The following is a 21,710-nucleotide window of genomic DNA, read 5'->3' on the forward strand; positions in this document are numbered from 1 at the left end:
AGCACAGGAATGAGATAGAGAATCTGGTGAACTGGTGCAGCAACAATAATCTCTCCCTCAATGTAAACAAAATGAAGAAGATTGTCATCGACTTCAGGAGGTACGAAGGCGAACATGCCCCTTTCTATAACAGCAGGGACAAAGTGGAAAAGGTTGAGAACTTCAAGTTTTTAGGTGTCCAGATCACAAACAACCTGTCCTGGTCACCCCCCCCCCCCCAATGCTGACACTATTAATTCAGAAAGCCCACCAAGGCCTCTACTTTCTCAAAAGACTAAGGAAGTTTGGCATGTCAGCTATGACTCTCACCAACTTTTACAGATGCACCATAGAAAGCATTCTTTCTGGTTGTATCACAGCTTGGTATGGGCGCCTACTCTGCCCAAGACTGCGAGGAACTACATGAATGTAGCCCAATCCATGACGCAAACCAGCCTCCCATCCATTGACGCTGTCTACACTTGCCACTGCCTCGGCAAAGCAGCCAGCATAATTAAGGACCCCCACGCAGCCCGGACATTCTCTCTTCCACCTTCTTCCGTCAGGAAAAAGATACAAAAGTCTGAGGTCACGTACCGACCGACCGACCGACTCAAGAACAGCTTCTTCCCTGCTGCTGTCAGACTTTTGAATGGACCTACTTTGCATTAAGTTGATCTTTCTCTACACCCTCGCTATGACTGTAACACTACATTCTGCACTCTCTCGTTTCCTTCTCTATGAACAGTATGCTTCGCCTATATAGTGAGCAAGAAACAATACTTTTCACTGTATGTTAATACATGTGACAATAATAAATCAAACCAAATCAAATCAAAAACCAATGCGTTCACATCTACTATAATGTCACTAATACTATGTGCTTTATCTACCTGTCCTGCAAGTTTAAATGATTGATGCACTTTAATGGCCAGCCCCTCGGCTCCTGCACGCTTCACTGCCACTGAAGAATTTTACCCCTCTTCTATTAATCCAGTCCACCAAATGTTTTCACCTGCAGCCTGGATTTAAAAAAAGCACAATCTGAGTTTGCTTTTGTGGGCCATTCACCATTTGCGATGTAGAGTCGCTCAATGGCAGCGCACATGACCCAGACCGCCCCGCGCGAGTAGAACCGCCCTATCCCCGACTGGCACGACGCATGCGCCAACCCAAACTGTGCCCTCCTGCACGCAATGTACCCTGGGCCGGTCTGGAGTCCTCCCAGCGCCGGCGGAGGATCAGGGAGAGGGAAAAAGAGGGAGAAGAAGCTGAGGTCCGGTTGAGGAAGGGGAGAGGGTAGACAGTGGAGGGGTAAAGGAAGGAAGGAGGATTTGGGCCGTCCCAACCCACGAGAGAAATCAATAAAGAAAAAGAAAGACAGACCGAGAAAGGGGAAGAGAGAGAGAGAAGGCCAGGAGAGTGGGGGAGGGGAAGCGCATATCGGGGGTCTCTTCAGAGGGAGGATATTATGTTTTTCTTAGGGCGATGTGTAATCTGGATATTATGATTTTTAGGGGGTGTAATCTGGATATTACGGATTTTAGGGGGTTGTAATTTGGACGTTATGATTTTTAAGGGGGCGTGTAATCTGGGTATTATGGTTTTTAGGGGATGTGTAATCTGTATAGGATCATTTTTAGAAGGTTCTGTAATCTGGATATTATGGTTTTTGGGGGACTGTAATCTGGATAGGATCATTTTTGGGGGGGGTGTAATCTGGATATTATGGTTTCTAGCGGTGTGTAATCTGGATATGATGGTTTTTAGGGGGTGTGTAATCTGGATATTATGGTTTTTTGGGGCGTGTAATCTGAATATTATGGTTTTTAGGGGTGTGTAATCTGGGTATTATGGTTTTTTAATGGGGTGTGTAATATGGGTATTATGGTTTTTAGTGGGGTGTGTAATCTGGGTATTATGGTTTTTAGTGGGGTGTGTAATCTGGGTATTATGGATTTTAGGGGGAGTGTAATCTGGATATTATGGGTTTTAGGGGGTGCATAATCTGGATATCATGGATTTTAGTGGGTGCGTAATCTGGATATCATGGTATTTAGTGGGTGCGTAATCTGGATATCATGGTATTTAGTGGGTGCGTAATCTGGATATCATGGTATTTAGTGGGTGCGTAATCTGGATATCATGGTATTTAGTGGGTGCGTAATCTGGATATCATGGTATTTAGTGGGTGCGTAATCTGGATATCATGGTTTTTAGTGGGTGCGTAATCTGGATATCATGGTATTTAGTGGGTGCGTAATCTGGATATCATGGTATTTAGTGGGTGCGTAATCTGGATATCATGGTATTTAGTGGGTGCGTAATCTGGATATCGTGGTACTTAGTGGGTGCGTAATCTGGATATCGTGGTACTTAGTGGGTGCGTAATCTGGATATCGTGGGTTTTAGGGGGTGCGTAATCTGGATATCGTGGTATTTAGTGGGTGCGTAATCTGGATATCGTGGTATTTAGTGGGTGCGTAATCTGGATATCATGGTATTTAGTGGGTGCGTAATCTGGATATCATGGTATTTAGTGGGTGCGTAATCTGGATATCATGGGTTTTAGGGGGTGCGTAATCTGGATATCATGGATTTTAGGGGGTGCGTAATCTGGATATTATGGGTTTTAGGGGGTGCGTAATCTGGATATCATGGGTTTTAGGGGGTGCGTAATCTGGATATCATGGGTTTTAGGGGGTGCGTAATCTGGATATTATGGGTTTTAGGGGGTACGTAATCTGGATATCATGGGTTTTAGGGGGTGCGTAATCTGGATATCATGGGTTTTAGGGGGTGCGTAATCTGGATATTATGGGTTTTAGGGGGTGCGTAATCTGGATATTATGGGTTTTAGGGGGTGCGTAATCTATTAAATTTTTTGGAGTGTAATCTGGGTGTTTTGGTTTTTAGAAGGGTGCAATCTGGATATCATGTTCTTCTTGAGGGTGTGTGTGTGATATGAACATCATCTCTGTTGTTGAGGGGAGAGTCTGATATGGATATGATGGTCTGTTTTTGAGGGGGGGGAGTGATGTGGATATTATGGTCTGTTTTTGGTGGGAGTGATGTGGATATTATGGTCTGTTTTTGAGGGGGGGGTGTGATGTGGATATTATGGTCTGTTTTTGAGGGGGGGAGTGATGTGGATGTTATGGTCTGTTTTTGAGGGGGGGGTGTGATGTGGATATTATGGTCTGTTTTTGAGGGGGGGGGTGTGATGTGGATATTATGGTCTGTTTTTGAGGGGGGGTGTGATGTGGATATTATGGTCTGTTTTTGGGGGGGGGGGGTGTGATGTGGATATTATGGTCTGTTTTTGAGGGGGGGGTGGTGTGATGTGGATATTATGGTCTGTTTTTGAGGGGGGGGTGTGATGTGGATATTATGGTCTGTTTTTGAGGGGGGGGTGTGATGTGGATATTATGGTCTGTTTTTGAGGGTGGGTGTGATGTGGATATTATGGTCTGTTTTTGAGGGGGGGGGTGTGATGTGGATATTATGGGCTGTTTTTGTTGGGAGTGATGTGGATATTATGGTCTGTTTTTGAGGGGGGGGTGTGATGTGGATATTATGGTCTGTTTTTGAGGGGGGGTGTGATGTGGATATTATGGTCTGTTTTTGAGGGTGGGTGTGATGTGGATATTATGGGCTGTTTTGTTGGGAGTGATGTGGATATTATGGTCTGTTTTTGAAGGTGGGGGGGGGGGTGATGTGGATATTATGGTCTGTTTTTGGGAGTGATGTGGATATTATGGTCTGTTTTTGAGGGGGGGGGGGGTGTGATGTGGATATTATGGTCTGTTTTTGAGGGGGGGGTGTGATGTGGATATTATGGTCTGTTTTTGAGGGCGGGTGTGATGTGGATATTATGGTCTGTTTTTGAGGGCGGGTGTGATGTGGATATTATGGTCTGTTTTTGAGGGGGGTGTGATGTGGATATTATGGTCTGTTTTTGAGGGTGGGTGTGATGTGGATATTATGGGCTGTTTTTGTTGGGAGTGATGTGGATATTATGGTCTGTTTTTGAGGGGGGGGTGTGATGTGGATATTATGGTCTGTTTTTGAGGGGGGGTGTGATGTGGATATTATGGTCTGTTTTTGAGGGCGGGTGTGATGTGGATATTATGGTCTGTTTTTGAGGGCGGGTGTGATGTGGATATTATGGTCTGTTTTTGAGGGGGGGTGTGATGTGGATATTATGGTCTGTTTTTGAGGGTGGGTGTGATGTGGATATTATGGGCTGTTTTTGTTGGGAGTGATGTGGATATTATGGTCTGTTTTTGAAGGTGGGGGGGGGGTGATGTGGATATTATGGTCTGTTTTTGGGAGTGATGTGGATATTATGGTCTGTTTTTGAAGGGGGGGGTGATGTGGATATTATGGTCTGTTTTTGTTGGGAGTGATGTGGATACTATGGTCCAGTTTTGAGAGGGAGTCTGTGAACAATACGGCACAGGAACACAGGAACAGGCCTTTTGCCCTCCAAGCCTGCACCGATCATGTTTACCTATCTTAAAACAACCCCTTATATCCCTCTATTCCCCATTTTGTTCATGTGTCTATCAAGCTAAGTCTTAAATTTGGCTAATGTATCTGCCTCAACCACTTCACTTGGCAGCACATTCCAGGCCTCCTCCACCCTCTGTGTAAAAAAAAACTCCCCCTGCATACCTCAACTGAACCTTTCCCCCCTCATCTTGAACTTGTGCCCCCTTGTAATTGTCATTTCTGCCCTGGGAAAAAGTTTCCAACTGTTCACCCTATCTATACCCCTCATAATCTTATAAAGGTCTATCAAGTTGCCCCTCAGCCTCTGTCTTTCCAGGGAGAACAATCCCAGTTTATTCAATCTCTCCTCATAGCTAATACCCTCCATCCCAGGCAACATCCTGGTAAACCTTTTCTGTACTCTCTCCAAAGCCTTCATGTCCTTCTGGTGGTGTGGAGACCAGAATTGGACACAGTACTCCAAATGTGGCCTAACCAACATTTTATACAACTGTAACATAATTTACCAACTTTTATACTTAATGCCCCTGCCAATGAAGACAAGCAAGCCATATGCTTTCTTCACCACCTTTTCCACCTGTGCTGCCACTCCTAAGGATCTGTGGACCTGTACTCCCAGATCTCTCTGTGTGTCTTTGGTCCTGATGGTTCTGCCATTTATTTTATAGTTCCCACCTGAATTGGATCTACCAAAATGCATCACCTTGCATTTGTCTGGATTAAATTCCATCTGCCATTTCTCTGCCCATTTTTCCAGCCTATCAATATCTTGGTGTATTCTCTGACAAACTTCGTCACTATCTGCAATCTTAGTTTCATCTGTAAACTTGCTAACTAGAACATGTACATTTTCTTCTAAGTCAGTTATGTATATTATAAATATAAGGATATGAATATTGATATATTCTGTTTTGAGGGATAGTGTGATATTAGTCTTTTTTGTTGGGGAGTATGTGATAAGGATATTATGGTCTGTGTTTGAGGGGTGTGTGAAATTTGGATAATATGGATTATTTTTGAGGGGGAGTGTACGATTTGGATGTTGTAGTCTTTTTTAGGAGGAATCTGTGATATGGATATTATGGCCTGTTTTTGAAAGGGAGTCTGATATAGATATTATTTATTGTCTTGATTGGAAATGTGTGATATGGTACAAAGGTCTGTTTTCAGGTGGGTGTGTGATATGGATATTATGGTCTGTTTTGAGGTGTAGTGTGTGACATGGATATTATGCTCTGTTTTGGAGATGTAGTGTGATGTGGCCTGTTTTTGAAGGGTGGTGTATGATATGAATGTTATAGAGTCAAAGAGGTTTATAGCATGGAAACAGGCCCTTTGGGCCAACTTGTCCATGCTACCCTTTTTTTAACTCCTAAACTAGTCCCAGTTGCCTGCTTTTGGCCCATATCCCTCTATACCCATCTTACTCAACTGTCTAAATGCTTTTTAAAAGACAAAATTGTATCCGCCGCTTCTACGACCTCTGGCAGCTTGTTCCAGACACACACCACCCTCTCTGTGAAAAAATTGCCCCTCTGGACACTTGTATATCTCTCCCCTCTCACCTTAAACTTATGCCCTCTAGTTTTAGACTCGCCTACCTTCAGGAAAAGATATTGACTATCCAGTTGATCTGTGCCCCTCATTATTTTACAGACCTCTACAAGATCACCCCTCAGCCTCCTACACTCCAGAGAAAAAAGTCCCAGTCTATCCAGCCTCTCCTTAAAACTCAAACCATCACGTCCTGGTAGCATCCTAGTGGTCTGTCTTGAGGGTAGTATGTGATATTGATATTATGCTCTGCTTTTGAGGGGGAGTGTGTGACATGGATGTTATGGTCTGTTTTTTGAGGGGGAGTGTGTGACATGGATATAGAATCATAGAATCCCTACAGTGCAGAAGGAGGCCATTCGGCCCATCTGGTCTGCACCGACCACAAGCCCACCCAGGTCCTATTTCCATAACCTCACATATTTATCCTGCTAATCCCTGACATAGATGTGAATTTAGCATGGTCAGTCAGCCTAACCCACACATCTTTGGACTGTGGGAGGGAACCGGAGCACCTGGAGGAAACCTATGCAGACACGAAGAAATGTGCAAACGCCAGACAGAAAGTGACCTGAGGCCAGATTTGATCCCGGGTTCCTGGTGCTGTGAGGCAGCAATGCTAACCACTGTGCTGCCCATACTACGTTTTTGAGAGGGAGCTGCCCATATTATGCTCTGTTTCTGAGGAGGAGTGTGTGATTTGGATATTTTGGTCTATTTTTGATGGTGTGTGTAATATGGATATTATGTTTTGTTTTTGAGGGGTAACATGTAATATAGATATTATGGTCTGTTTTTGAAAGGCTGTATGTGATATGGACATTAAGCTCTGTTTACAAGGGCAGGTGTGTTATATGGATATTATACAGTGTTTTAAGGGTATGTGTGTGATTATGGATATCATGGTCTGTTTTAAGGGCAAGTGTGTAATTTGGATATTATGTTCTGTTTTTGAGGTGTGTGTATGTGATGTGGATATTATGGTCTTCATTTGAAGGGGGAGTGTGTGATGTGGATATTATGGTCTTCATTTGAAGAGGAAGTGTGTGATGTGGATATTATGCTCTGTTTCGGATTGGGAGTGTGAGATGTGGGTATTATGCTCTGTTTCGGATTGGGAGTGTGAGATGTGGGTACCATGGTCTGTTTTTGGGAAAGTGTGTGATATGGATACCATGGTCTGTCTTTGGGAAAGCGTGTGATATGGATATTCTGATCTGTTTTCTTTGGTGGGGAGATACAGATAAGAACATAAGAACATAAGAAGTAGGAGCAGGAGTAAGCCATCTAGCCCTTCGAGCCTGCCCCGCCATTCAATAAGATCATGGCTGATCTGTCGTGGCTCAGTTCCACTTTCCCGCCCTCTCCCCATAACCCTTAATCCCCTTGCCTATCAAAAACCCATCAACCCGCGTCTTAAAAATATTTAGCGAGGCAGCCTCCACCACTTCAACGGGCAGAGAATTCCAGAGATTCACCACCCTTTGAGTGAAGAAGTTCCTCCTCAACTCCGTTCTAAACCGCCCCCCCTTTATCTTGAGGCTGTGCCCCCTAGTCCTACTGTCTTTTTTGAGCGGGAAGAGTCTCTCCACCTCTATCCTATCCATCCCATTCATCATCTTATACGTCTCAATGAGATCTCCCCTCATTCTTCTAAACTCTAACGAGTACAAGCCTAGTTTATTCAGCCTCTCCTCATAGCTCAACCCCCTCAACTCCGGCATCAGCCTAGTAAACCTCCTCAGCAATCCCTCCAAGGCCAAAATATCTTTGCGCAGGTGCGGCGCCCAAAACTGCACACAGTACTCCAGCTGCGGCCTCACCAATGCCCTATACAGCTGCAGCAAGACCTCCCTACTTTTATATTCAATCCGCCTCGCTATGAAGGCCAGCATCCCATTCACCTTCCTGACCACCTGCTGCACCTGCAAGCTGGGTTTTTGCGACTCATGCACAAGGACCCCGAGGTCCCTCTGCACCGTCGCCTGCTGCAGTTTTTCGCCATGTAAGTAATAGTCCTTCCTACCATTCTTCCTACCAAAGTGGACCACCTCACACTTGCCAACATTAAATTCCATTTGCCATTTCCTGGCCCATTCGCCCAGCCTATCTAGATCCTTCTGCAGACTCTCCACACCCTCCGCACAATTTGCCGTTCCCCCAATCTTGGTATCATCAGCAAATTTCGACACCCTACACTCGGTTCCCTCCTCCAGATCATCTATATAAATGGTAAAAAGCTGAGGCCCCAGCACCGACCCCTGGGGCACTCCACTAGTCACCATCCGCCAATCCGAATAGCACCTGTTGACCCCCACTCTCTGCCTCCTATTTGACAACCAATCCTCTATCCGCGCTAACACCCTACCCCCAACTCCATGTCCCCCGACCTTCTGCAATAACCTCTTATGAGGTACTTTGTCAAATGCCTTCTGAAAATCCAGAAAGACCACATCCACCGGCTCTCCTCTATCCACTGCCCTAGACACATCCTCATAGATATAATAATAAGAACATAATATAAGAACTAGGAGCAGGAATAAGCCATCTGGCCCCTCGAGCCTGCTCTGCCATTCAATAAGATCATGGCTGATCTTTTTGTGGACTTAGCTCCACTTACCCAACCGCTCATCATAATCCTTAATTCCTTCACTGTTGAAATATTTATTATCCTTGCCTTAAAAACATTCAACGAGGGGTAGTGTGTGATATGGATATTATGACCTATTTTTGTGGAGGAGTGTGTGCTATGGACATTGTGCTCTGACTTTGAGGGGTAGTGTGTGATATGGATATTATGCAGTGTTTTTGAGGGGAAGTGTCTGACATGTATATTATGTTCTGCTTTTCGGGGGAGCGTGTGATATACATAATAGGGCCTGTTTTTCAGGGGGAGTCTGATATAGATATTTTGCTCTGTGTTTTTGAGGAAGTGTATGTGATACGGCTATTATGTCTGTTTTTGAGGGATAGTGCATGATATGGATATTATGCTCTTTTTTTAAGGGAGTGTGATGTGGATATTATGGCCTGTTTTTTTAGGGGTAATGTGTGATATGGATATTATGGACTGTTTTTGAGGAGGAATGTGTGATATGGATATTATGCTTGCTTTTTGAGGAGTATCTCGTATAGATATTATGGTGTGTTTTTGCAGGCAGGTGTGTGATATATTATGACCTGTTTTTGAGGAGTAGTGTGTGACATGGATATTACAGTCTTGGGGGGGGGAGGCTGATTTGCATTATGGTCTGTGTTTGCGGTGGGGTGTGTGATAAGGATATAATGCTGTTTTTTTTTGGATGGGGAGAGCGTGATACAGATAAAATAATAACATTACATTAGAATTAGGAGCGGTAGGCCATCAGCATGCTTGGTTTCATTGGTCAGAATATTGAATACAGGAGTTGGAATGTTGTGTTGAAGTTGTAAGGCCACACTTGGAATACTGTGTACAGTTGTGGTCACCCTATTACAGAAAGGATATTATTAAATTAGAAAGAGTACAGAAGAGCTTTATTAGGATGCTACCGGGTCTTGATGGATTGAGTTATAAGGAAAGGCTGGATAGACTGGGACGTTTTTCTCTGGAGTGTAGAAGGCTGAGGGGTGATCTTATAGAGGTCTGTAAAATAATGAGGGTGTAGATCAGCTAGAACGTCAATATCTTTTCCAAGAAGTAGGGGAGTCTAAAACTAGCAGGCACAGATTTAAGGTGGGAGAGGAAAGATACAAAAGAATCCAGAGGGGCAATTTTTTCACACAGTGAGTGCCTGGAACAAGCTGCCAGAGGCAGTAGTAGAGGCAGGTACAATTTTGTCTTTTAGAGTCATAGAGACTTACAGCATGGAAACAGGTCTTCGGCCCAACTTTTTAAAACCCCTAAACTAATCCCAATTGCCTGCATTTGGCCCGTATCCCTCTATACCCATTGTACCCATGTAACTGTCTAAATGCTTCTTAAAAGATAAAATTGTATCCGCCTCTTATTACTACCTCTGGCAGCTTGTTCCAGACACTCCCCACCCTCTGTGTGAAAAAATTGCTCCTCTGGACACTGTTGTATCTCTCCCCTCTCACCTTAAACCTATGTCCTCTAGTTTTAGACTCCCCTACCTTTAGAAAAAGATATTGACTATCTAGCTGCTCTGTGCCCTTCATTATTTTATAGACCTCTATAAGATCACCCCTCAGCCTCCTACGCTCCAGAGAAAAAGTCCCAGTCTATTCAGCGTCTCCTTATAACTCAATCCATCAAGTCCTGGTAGCAAAATTGCACACAGTATTCCAAGTGTGATCTTACCAATGTCTTGTAGAACTACAACAAGACGTCCCAACTCCTGTATTCAGTGTTCTGACCAATGAAACCAAGCATGTCGAATGGCTTTCAAGGAGCTAAGAACATGTATCCCTAGATCTCTTTGTTCTATAACTCACCTCAACGCCCTACCGTTAACTGAGTAAGTCTTGCCCTTGTTCAGCCTACCAAAGTGCATTACCTTACATTTGTCTAAATTAAACTCCATCTGCCATTCTTCAGTCCAGTGGCCAAATTGATCAAGATCTTGCTGCAATTGGAGATAACCTTCCTCATTGTCCATCATGCTACCAGTCTTGGTGTCACCTGCAAACTTATTAACCAAACTCCACCCCCCCCCTCAATATTCTCATCCATTTTAAAAAGTGTTTAGACAGTTACATGAGTAAGATGGGTATCAAGGGATAAGGGCCAAGTGTAGGCAATTGGGATTAACTTCAAGGTTTAAAAAATGCATGGCATGGACAAGTTGGGCTGAAGGGCCTGTTTTCATGTTGTAAAGCTCTATGACTCTATATGAATATTGTGCTTTGCTTTTGAAGGGATGTTATGGCTTGATTTTTCAGAGGGAGGCTAATATTATGGTCTGTTTTTGAGAGTTAGTGTGTGATATGGATATTATGGTTTTTTTTAAAGGATAGTGCATGATACGGATATTATGCTCTTTTTTGAGGGAGTGTAGTATGGATATTATGGCCTGTTTTTCAAGGGCAGAGTGAGATATGGATGTTGTGCTCTTTTTTTGAAGGGAAATGTGAAATATAGTAATTATGGTATACTTTTGAGGGGGAAGCTGATATGGAGATTATGGTCTATTTCTGAGGGGGATGTGATATGGATATTATGGTCTGTTTTTGATTGGTAGTGTTTGATATAGCTACTTTGCTGTTTTTGAGGGGGAGTGTATGATATTATTCTCTTTTTAAGGGGTAGTGTGTCATATGGATATTATGGTCTCTTTTTGAGGGGAATGTGTGTGATGTGAATATAAAGCTTTTTTTTGGGTGGGGGGAAAGTGTGATACAGATATAGTAATAAGAACATAACATAGGAACTAGGAGCAGGAGTAGGGATCTGGTCCCTTGATCCTGCTCCGCCATTCAATAAGATGTGGCTGATCTTTTTGTGGACTCAGTCCCACTTGCCCGCCCGCTCACCATAACCCTTAATTCCTTTACTATTCAAATACTTATCTATCCTTGCCTTAAAAACACTCAATGAGGTAGCCTCAACTTCACTGGGCAGGGAATCCCACAGATTCATTACCTTTTGGGTGAAGAAGTTCTTCCTCAACTCAGTGCTAAATCTGTTCCCTCTTATTTTGAGGCTATGCCCCCATATTCTAGTTTCACCCTCCAGTGGAAACAACTTCCCTGCTTCTATCTTATCTATTCTCTTCATAATCTTGTGTTTCTATATGATCTCCCCTCATTCTTCTGAATTCCAATGAATATAGCTGCAGTCTACTCAGTCCCTCTTCATAAGCCAACCCTCTCAACTCCAGAATCAACCTAGTGAATCTCCTCTGCACCCCCTCCAGTGCCAGTATATCCTTTCTCAAGGAGACCAAAACTGTACACAGTACTCCAGGTGTGGCCTCGCCAGCACCTTATACAGCTGCAACATAACCTCATTAGTTTTAAACTCCATCCCTCTGGCAATGAAGGACAAAATTCCATTTACCACCTTAATTACCTGCAAACCAACTTCTTGAGATTCCTGCACAAGGACACCCAGGTCTCTCTGCACAGCAGCACGTTGCAATTTTTTACCATTTAAATAATAGTCCATTTAGCTGTTACTCCTACCAAAATGGATGACCTTATGCTCGGTTTTTGAGGGCTAGTGTGTGATATGGATATTAAAGTCTGTTTTTGAGAGGGGTGTCTTATATAGATATTATGCTCTCTATTTAAGGGTGGTGTATGTGATTTGGATATTATGCTCTGCTTTTCGGGGGAGTGTGCGCTTTGGATATTATGCTGTGTTTTTGAGGAAGTGTGTGTGATATGGATATAATGGCCTGGCTTTGAGGGGCAATGTGTGATATAGGTATTATAGTCTGCTTTTGAGAAGTGTATGAGACATGAATATTATGGTCTTTTTTGAGTGGGTGAATGACTGTTTATAACATGGATATTATGCTCTCCTTTTGAGTGTTAATGTGTGATATGAATATGATCTCTGAATTTGAAGGGGATTGAGTGTCACAGAGTCATAGAGGTTTACAGCATGGCCCAACTTGTTCAATGCTGTTCTTTTTTTAATCTCCAAAGCTAATCCCAATTACCTGCGTTCGGTCCATATCCCTCTATACCCATCTTACCCATGTAACTGTCTAAATGCTTTTTACAAGACAAAATTATACCCGCCTCTACTACTACCTCTGGCAGCTTGTTACAGACACTCACCACCCTCTGTGAGAAAAAATTGCCCCTCTGAACACTTTTGTATCTCTCCCCTCTCACCTTAAACTTATGCCCTCTAGTATTAAATTCCCCTATCTTTGAAAAAAGATATTGACTATCTAGCTGATCTATGCCCCTTATTATTTTATAGACCTCTATAAGATCACCCCTCAGCCTTTTACGCTCCAGAGAAAAAAGTCCCAGTCTATCCAGCCTCTCCTTATAACTCAATCCATCAAGTCCCGGTAGCATCCTAGTAAATCTTTTCTGCACTTTGTCTAGTTTAACAATATCCTTTCTATAGTAGGGTGACCAGAACTGTACTCAGTATTCCAAGTGTGGCCTTACCAATGTCTTGTACAACTTCAACAAGACGTCCCAACTCCTGTCTTCAATGTTCTGACCAATGAAACCAAGCATGCCGAATGCCTTCTTCACCACTCTGTCCACCTGTGACTCCACTTTCAAGGAGCTAGGAACATGTACCCCTAGATCCCTTTGTTCTGTAACTTTCGCCAGCGCCCTACCATTAACTGAGTAAGTCCTGCCCTGATTCAATCTACCAAAATACATCACCTCGCATTTATCTAAATTAAACTCCATCTGCCATTCATCGCCCACTGGCCAAATTGATCAAGATCCCATTGCAATCCGCGATAACCTTTTTCACTGCCACTATGCTGCCAATCTTGGTGTCATCTGCAAATGCCTTCCATATTCTCATCCAAATCATTAATATAAATGACAAATAAACAGTGGATCCAGCACTGATCCCTTAGGCACACCACTGGTCACAGGCCTCCAGTTTGAAAAACAACTCTCTACAACCACCCTCTGGCTTCTGTCAAGAACCCAATTTTGTATCCATTTGGCTACCTCACCCTGGATCCTGTGAAATTTAACTTTATGCAACAACCTACCATGCAGTACCTTATCGAAGGCCTTGCTAAAGTCCATGTAGACAACATCAACTGCACTGCCCTCATCTACCTTCTTTGTTACCCCTTCAAGAAACTACTAAATTTGTGAGACATGATTTTCCACTCACAAAGCCATGCTGACTGTCCCTAACCAGTCCTTGCATCTCTAAATGCCTGTAGATCCTGTCTCTCAAAGTACCTTCCAACAACTTACCCACCACATATAACCTGTTTATGAGAGGGAATGTCTGATATGAATATTGTGGCTTTCTTTGAAGGGGTGTGTGAGAAATGGAAATTATGGCTTGTTTTTGATGAGTGTATAATATGGATACTATCTTTTTTCCCCTGGGGTCATGTGTAATACGGATATTTTGCTGTCTTTTTGAGGCACAGACTGATGTGGATATTATGGTCTGTTTTGGGAGGTTGTGTGAGATGTGAATATTATGGTTATTTGGGGGCAGTGTGTGATAGTGAAATTAAGAAAGTTGTAATTTGAATTTTTTTTTGAGGCATATAATCTGGATAGAATTTCATGGGATGTCAGTCTGTGTTCTCTCAATTTTATGGGTGACGGGATGTGTATTCCAGGTACTACGATGTGATGGGATGTGTGTTCTCAGTATAATGGGGATGGGATTTGTGTTCACGATATTACTGGTTGATGAGATGTGTGTTCTCAATATTACAGGGTGATGGGATATGTTCTCTATTACAGGGTGATGGGGTGTGTGTGTGTTCGGTGTTACAGGGTGATGGGGTGTGTGTGTTCGGTGTTACAGGGTGATGGGGTGTGTGTGTGTTCGGTGTTACAGGGTGATGGGGTGTGTGTGTTCGGTGTTACAGGGTGATGGGGTGTGTGTGTGTGTTCGGTGTTACAGGGTGATGGGGTGTGTGTGTGTCTGTGTGTTCGGCATTACAGGGTGATAGGATGTGCGTGTTCGGTGTTACAGGGTGATGGGGTGTGTGTGTGTATGTGTTCGGTGTTACAGGGTGATGGGGTGTGTGTGTGTATGTGTTCGGTGTTAAAGGGTGATAGAGTGTGTGTGTGTGTTCTGTGTTACAGGGTGATGGGGTGTGTGTGTTCTGTGTTACAGGGTGATGGGGTGTGTGTGTTCGGCGTTACAGGGTGATGGGGTGTGTGTGTTCGGTGTTACAGGGTGATAGAACATAGAACATTACAGTGCGGAACAGGCCCTTCGGCCCACAATGTTGCGCCGACCAGTCTTATTTTTAAAAAAAAACATTGACCCACTAATCTAAACCAATCCCTTTTCGTCCATAAACCTATCCACCAATCTCTTAAACGCCCCCAAACTAGGCGCATTTACAACTGCAGCAGGCAGGGCATTCCAGTCCCTCACCACCCTCTGGGTAAAGAACCTGCCCCTGACATCCGTCCTATAACTACCCCCCCTTAATTTAAAGCCATGCCCCCTCGTGCTAGCTTTCTCCATCCGAGGAAACAGGCTATCACCATCCACCCTATCTAAACCTCTAATCATCTTATATGTTTCTATAAGATCCCCTCTTAGCCGCCTTCTTTCCAGAGAAAACAACCCCAAATCCCTCAGTCTCTCCTCATAGGACCTCCCCTGCATACCAGGCAACATCCTGGTAAACCTCCTCTGCACCCTCTCCAAAGCCTCCACATCCTTCCTGTAATGTGGGGACCAGAACTGCACACAGTACTCCAAGTGCGGCCGCACCAGAGTTGTGTACAGTTGCAACATGACGCTGCGACTCCTAAATTCAATCCCCCTACCAATAAACGCCAAGACACCGTACGCCTTCTTAACAACCTTATCTACTTGATTCCCAACTTTCAGGGATCTATGTACACATACACCTAGATCCCTCTGCTCCTCCACTCTATTCAAAGTCCTCCCGTTAGCCCTATACTCAACACATCTGTTATTCCTACCGAAATGGATTACCTCACACTTCTCCGCATTAAACTCCATCCGCCACCTCGCGGCCCAGCTCTGCAACCTGTCCAAGTCACCCTGCAAACTTCGACACCCTTCCTCACAATCTACCACACCTCCGACTTTGGTGTCATCAGCAAACTTACTAATCCACCCAACTATACCCTCATATGATGGGGTGTGTGTGTTCGGCGTTACAGGGTGATGGGGTGTGTGTGTTCGGTGTTACAGGGTGATGGGGTGTGTGTGTTCGGCGTTACAGGGTGATGGGGTGTGTGTGTTCGGTGTTACAGGGTGATGGGGTGTGTGTGTTCAGCGTTACAGGGTGATGGGGTGTGTGTGTTCGGCGTTACAGGGTGATGGGGTGTGTGTGTTCGGCGTTACAGGGTGATGGGGTGTGTGTGTTCGGCGTTACAGGGTGATGGGGTGTGTGTGTTCGGCGTTACAGGGTGATGGGGTGTGTGTGTTCGGCGTTACAGGGTGATGGGGTGTGTGTGTTCGGCGTTACAGGGTGATGGGGTGTGTGTGTTCGGCGTTACAGGGTGATGGGGTGTGTGTGTTCGGCGTTACAGGGTGATGGGGTGTGTGTGTTCGGCGTTACAGGGTGATGGGGTGTGTGTGTTCGGCGTTACAGGGTGATGGGGTGTGTGTGTTCGGCGTTACAGGGTGATGGGGTGTGTGTGTTCGGCGTTACAGGGTGATGGGGTGTGTGTGTTCGGCGTTACAGGGTGATGGGGTGTGTGTGTTCGGTGTTACAGGGTGATGGGGTGTGTATGTTCGGCGTTACAGGGTGATGGGGTGTGTGTGTTCGGCGTTACAGGGTGATGGGGTGTGTGTGTTCGGCGTTACAGGGTGATGGGGTGTGTGTGTTCGGCGTTACAGGGTGATGGGGTGTGTGTGTGTGTGTTCGGCGTTACAGGGTGATGGGGTGTGTGTGTTCGGTGTTACAGGGTGATGGGGTGTGTGTGTGTGTTCGGTGTTACAGGGTGATGGGGTGTGTGTGTGTGTTCGGTGTTCCAGGGTGATGGGGTCTGTGTGTTCGGTGTTACAGGGTGATGGGGTGTGTGTGTGTTCAGTGTTCCAGGGTGATGGGGTCTGTGTGTTCGGTGTTACAGGGTGATGGGGTGTGTGTGTGTGTGTTCGGTATTACAGGGTGACGGTGTGTGTGTGTGTTCGGTGTTACAGGGTGATGGGGTGTGTGTGTGTTCGGTGTTACAGGGTGATGGGGTGTGTGTGTGTGTGTTCGGTGTTACAGGGTGATGGGGTGGGTGCGTTCGGTGTTACAGGGTGACGGGGTGTGTGCGTTCGGTGTTACAGGGTTGTGGGGTGTGTGCGTTCGGTGTTACAGGGTGATGGGGTGTGTGTGTTCGGTGTTACAGGGCGATGGGGTGTGTGTGTTCGGTGTTACAGGGTGATGGGGTGTGTGTGTGTGTTCGGTGTTCCAGGGTGATGGGGTGTGTGTGTGTGTGTTCGGTGTTACAGGGTGATGGGGTGTGTGTGTGTTCGGTGTTCCAGGGTGATGGGGTGTGTGTGTGTGTGTGTTCGGTGTTACAGGGTGATGGGGTGGGTGTGTTCGGTGTTACAGGGTTGTGGGGTGTGTGCGTTCGGTGTTACAGGGTTGTGGGGTGTGTGCGTTCGGTGTTACAGGGTTGTGGGGTGTGTGCGTTCGGTGTTACAGGGCGATGGGGTGTGTGTGTTCGGTGTTACAGGGCGATGGGGTGTGTGTGTTCGGTGTTACAGGGTGATGGGGTGTGTGTGTGTGTGTGTTCGGTGTTACAGGGTGATGGGGTGTGTGTGTGTGTGTTCGGTGTTACAGGGTGATGGGGTGGGTGTGTTCGGTGTTACAGGGTGACGGGGTGTGTGCGTTCGGTGTTACAGGGTTGTGGGGTGTGTGCGTTCGGTGTTACAGGGTGTTGGGGTGTGTGTGTTCGGTGTTACAGGGCGATGGGGTGTGTGTGTGTGTGTTCGGTGTTACAGGGTGATGGGGTGTGTGTTCTCTGTGGGTGGCATGGTAGCACAGTGGTTAGCACTGCTGCTTCACAGCTCCAGGGACCTGGGTTTGATTCCTGGCTTGAGTCACTGTTTGTGTGGAGTTTGCGCATTCTCCTCATGTCTGCATGGGTTTCCTCCGGGTTCTCCGGTTTCCTTCCAGAGTCCAAAAATGCGCGGGTTACGTTGATTGGCCATGCTAAAATTGCCCCTAGTGTCCTGAGATATGTTAGAGCGATTAGCAGGTAAAATGTATCGGGATATGGGGGTAGGGCCTGGGTGGGATCGTGGTTGGTACAGACTTGATAGGCCGAATAGCCTCTTTCTGTACTGTAGGGTTTCTATGATCCTCGATATTATAAGGTGATGCGAGATGTGTTCTCGGTGTTACAGGGCGATGGGACATGTGTTCTCAGTATTATTATTAATAAAAGAATGACCAGGGTGAGGTTAGGGCCAGTCAAGGATAGTAGTAGGATGGAGTCAGAAGAGATAGATGAGGCGCTGAATGAATACTTTTCTTCAGTGTTCACTAAGGAGAAGAGCCATGTTTTTGAGGATGAGTGCGTGATACAGGCTGATAGGATGGAGGAGGTACATGTTCTGAGGGGAAATGTATTAGCAATTTTGAAAAACCTGAGGGTGGATAAGTTCCTGGGCCAGATGGGATACATCCTAGGATACTTTGGAAGGGATGAAATTGCGGAGCCTTTAGCTTTGATCTTTGGGTCCTCGCTGTCCACGGGGTTTGTGGCAGAGGACTGGAGAGTGGCGAATATTGTTCCTCTCTTCAAGAAAGGAAATAGGAATGACCCTGGTAATTATAGTCCAATTAGTCTTGCTTTGGTAATCGGTAAGTTAATGGAAAAGGTCCTGAGAGATAGGATTTATGACCATTTAGAAAGACGCAGTTTAATCCGGGATAGTCAGCATGGTTTCGTGAGGGGTAAATCCTGCCTCACAAATTTGTTTGAATTCTTTGCGGAGGTAACTAAGTTTGTGGACAAAGGTAGAGCAGTTGATGTTGTATACATGGATTTTAGTAAGGCGTTTGATAAGGATCCCCACGGTAGGCTCATGAAGAAGATTAGAAGGTGTGGGATAGAAGGAAATTTGGCCAATTGGATAAGTAACTGGCTGTCTCATAAAAGACAGAGGGCAAAGGTGGAAGGAAAATTTTCAGACTGGAGGCCAGTTACCAGCAGTCAGTGCTGGGTCCTCTGCTATTTGTGATTTTTATCAATGACTTGGAGGAAGGTGCTAAAGGGTGGGTTAGTAAATTTGCTGATGACACCAAGGGAGTAGTGGATGAGGTGGAGGGCTCTTGCAGGCTGCAAAGAGACATTGATAGGATGCAGAGCTGGGCAGAAAAGTGGCAGATGGAGTTTAATCCTGACAAATGCGAGGTGATTCATTTTGAATGTGGATTATAGGGTCAACGGCAGGGTTCTGAGGAATGTGAAGGAACAGAGAGATCTTGGGGTTCTTATCCACAGATCTCTGAAGGTTGTCACTCAAGTGGATAGAGCCGTAAAGAAGGCTTATAGCGTTTTCGCGTTTATTAACAGGGGGTTTGAGTTTAAGAGTCGTGGGGTTAAGCTGCAATTGTACTGGACCTTGGTGAGACCACATTTGGAATATTGTGTGCAGTTCTGGTCACCTCACTATGAGAAGGATGTGGAAACATTGGAGAGAGTGCAGAGGAGATTTACCAGGATGCTGCCTGGTTTGGCGGGTAGGTCTTATGAGGAAAGGTTGAGGGAGCTGGGGCTTTTCTCTTTAGAGCAGAGGAGGATGCGAAACGACTTAATAGAGGTTTATAAGATGATGAGGGGGATAGATAGAGTGGACGTGCAGAGACTATTTCCTCAGGTGGATGTAGCTGTTACAAGGGGGCATAACTGTAAAGTTCATGGTGGGAGATATAGGAGGGATGTCCAAGGTAGACTTTTCACTCAGTGGTTGGGGTGTGGAATAGACTGCCTGCTGTGATAATGGAGTTGGACACTTTAGGAGCTTTCAAGTGGCTATTGGATAGGCACATGGAGCACTCCAGAATGATAGGGAGTGGGATAGCTTGATCTTGGGATTGGATGTAGCTTGGCACAACATTGAGGGCCGAAGGGCCTGTACTGTTCTAAGTTCTATTACAGGGCGATGGGACGTGTGTTCTGGGTGTTACAGGGCGATGGGACGTGTGTTCTGGGTGTTACAGGGCGTTGGGACGTGTGAACGTTGGACCCTTAGAGGATGAGAAGGGGGACTTAGTGGTAGGGGATGGGGAGATGGCTGAGGTCTTGAATAACTTCTTTGTTTCGGTCTTCTCAGAGGAGGAGGTGAATAATTTGCCGGGTGTTAGAGATGGAAAGGTGGGAGGACTGGAGGGTCTCGATGACATTACTGTTACTAGAGAGGCGGTGCTCGACAGACTGGAGGGGCTGATTGTGGACAAGTCCCCAGGACCGGATGGAATGCACCCGAGGGTTCTGAAAGAAATGGCGGAGGTGATAGTGGATGCCTTGGTGGTTATTTTCCAGACGTCGCTGGATTCCGGGGAAGTGCCGGAAGATTGGAAAGCGGCTAATGTTACGCCGTTGTTTAAGAAGGGTGCCAGGCAAAAGGCGGGGAATTATAGGCCGGTTAGTTTAACGTCTGTTGTAGGTAAAATGTTAGAATCCGTCATCAAGGAGGAAATAGTGAGGCATCTTGAGGGGAACTGCTTGATAGAGCAGACACAGCACGGTTTCGTTAAGGGGAAGTCGTGTCTGACAAATTTACTGGAGTTCTATGAGGATGTGTCTAGGACAGTGGATAGAGGAGAGCTGGTGGATGTGGTCTTTCTTGATTTTCAGAAGGCATTTGACAAGGTACCTCACAAGAGGTTATTGCAGAAGGTCAGGGGACATGGAGTTGGGGGTAGGGTGTTAGCGCGGATAGAGGACTGGTAGTCAAATAGGAGGCAGAGAGTGGGGGTCAATGGGTGCTATTCGGATTGGCGGTTGGTGACTAGTGGAGTGCCTCAGGGGTCGGTGCTGGGGCCTCAGCTATTTACCATTTATGTAGATGATCTGGAGGAGGGAACCGAGTGTAGGGTGTCGAAATTTGCTGATGACACCAAGATTGGTGGAACAGCAAATTGCGCGGAGGGTGTGGAGAGTCTGCAGAAGGATCTAGATAGGCTGGGCGAATGGGCCAGGAACTGGCAAATGGAATTTAATGTTGGCAAGTGTGAGGTGGTCCACTTTGGTAGGAATAATGGTAGGAAGGATTATTACTTACGTGGAGAAAAACTGCAGCAGGCGACAGTGCAGAGGGACCTCGGGGTCCTTGTGCATGAGTCGCAAAAACCCAGCTTGCAGGTACAGCAGGTGGTCAGGAAGGCAAATGGGATGCTGGCCTTCATAGCGAGGGGGATTGAATATAAAAGTAGGGAGGTCTTGCTGCGGCTGTATAGGGCATTGGTGAGACCGCAGCTGGAGTACTGTGTGCAGTTTTGGGCGCCGTACTTACGCAAGGATATTTTGGCCTTGGAGGGAGTGCAGAGGAGGTTTACTAGGCTCATACCGGAGTTGAGGGGGTTGAGCTATGAGGAGAGGCTGAATAAACTAGGCTTGTACTCGTTAGAGTTTAGAAGAATGAGGGGAGATCTCACTGAGACGTATAAGATGATGAATGGGATGGATAGGATAGAGGTGGAGAGACTCTTCCCGCTCAGAAAGGACAGTAGGGCTAGAGGGCACAGCCTCAAGATAAAGGGGGGACGGTTTAGAACGGAATTGAGGAAGAACTTCTTCACTCAAAGGGTGGTGAATCTCTGGAATTCTCTGCCCGTTGAAGTGGTGGAGGCTACCTCGCTAAATATTTTTAAGACGCGGGTTGATGGGTTTTTGATAGGCAAGGGGATTAAGGGTTATGGGGAGAGGGTGGGAATGTGGAACTGAGCCACGACAGATCAGCCATGATCTTATTGAATGGCGGGGCAGGCTCGAAGGGCCAGATGGCCTACTCCTGCTCCTATTTCTTATGTTCTTATGTTATGTTCTTATGTGTTCTGGGTGTTACAGGGTGATAGAGTCATAGAAGTTTACAGCATGGA

At 45.7% G+C, this 21,710-nt stretch overlaps 1 protein-coding gene across 1 annotated transcript in view; it reads left to right on the forward strand.

Annotated features, from left to right (window-relative positions):
* The first annotated feature begins 1,141 nt into the window (after window positions 1-1,141).
* The window catches only part of LOC145345289 (uncharacterized), a 74,054-nt gene continuing 53,485 nt past the window's right edge, over window positions 1,142-21,710 (forward strand). The window contains exon 1 of the mRNA XM_080193107.1: window positions 1,142-1,255. Within this exon, the coding sequence (XP_080049233.1) occupies window positions 1,142-1,255 (114 nt within the window). The remainder of the gene's footprint in view (window positions 1,256-21,710) is intronic.

Source organism: Carcharhinus amblyrhynchos, chromosome 7, assembly GCF_965287045.1.
Source record: "Carcharhinus amblyrhynchos chromosome 7, sCarAmb.v2.hapA, whole genome shotgun sequence".
NCBI lineage: Eukaryota > Metazoa > Chordata > Chondrichthyes > Carcharhiniformes > Carcharhinidae > Carcharhinus > Carcharhinus amblyrhynchos.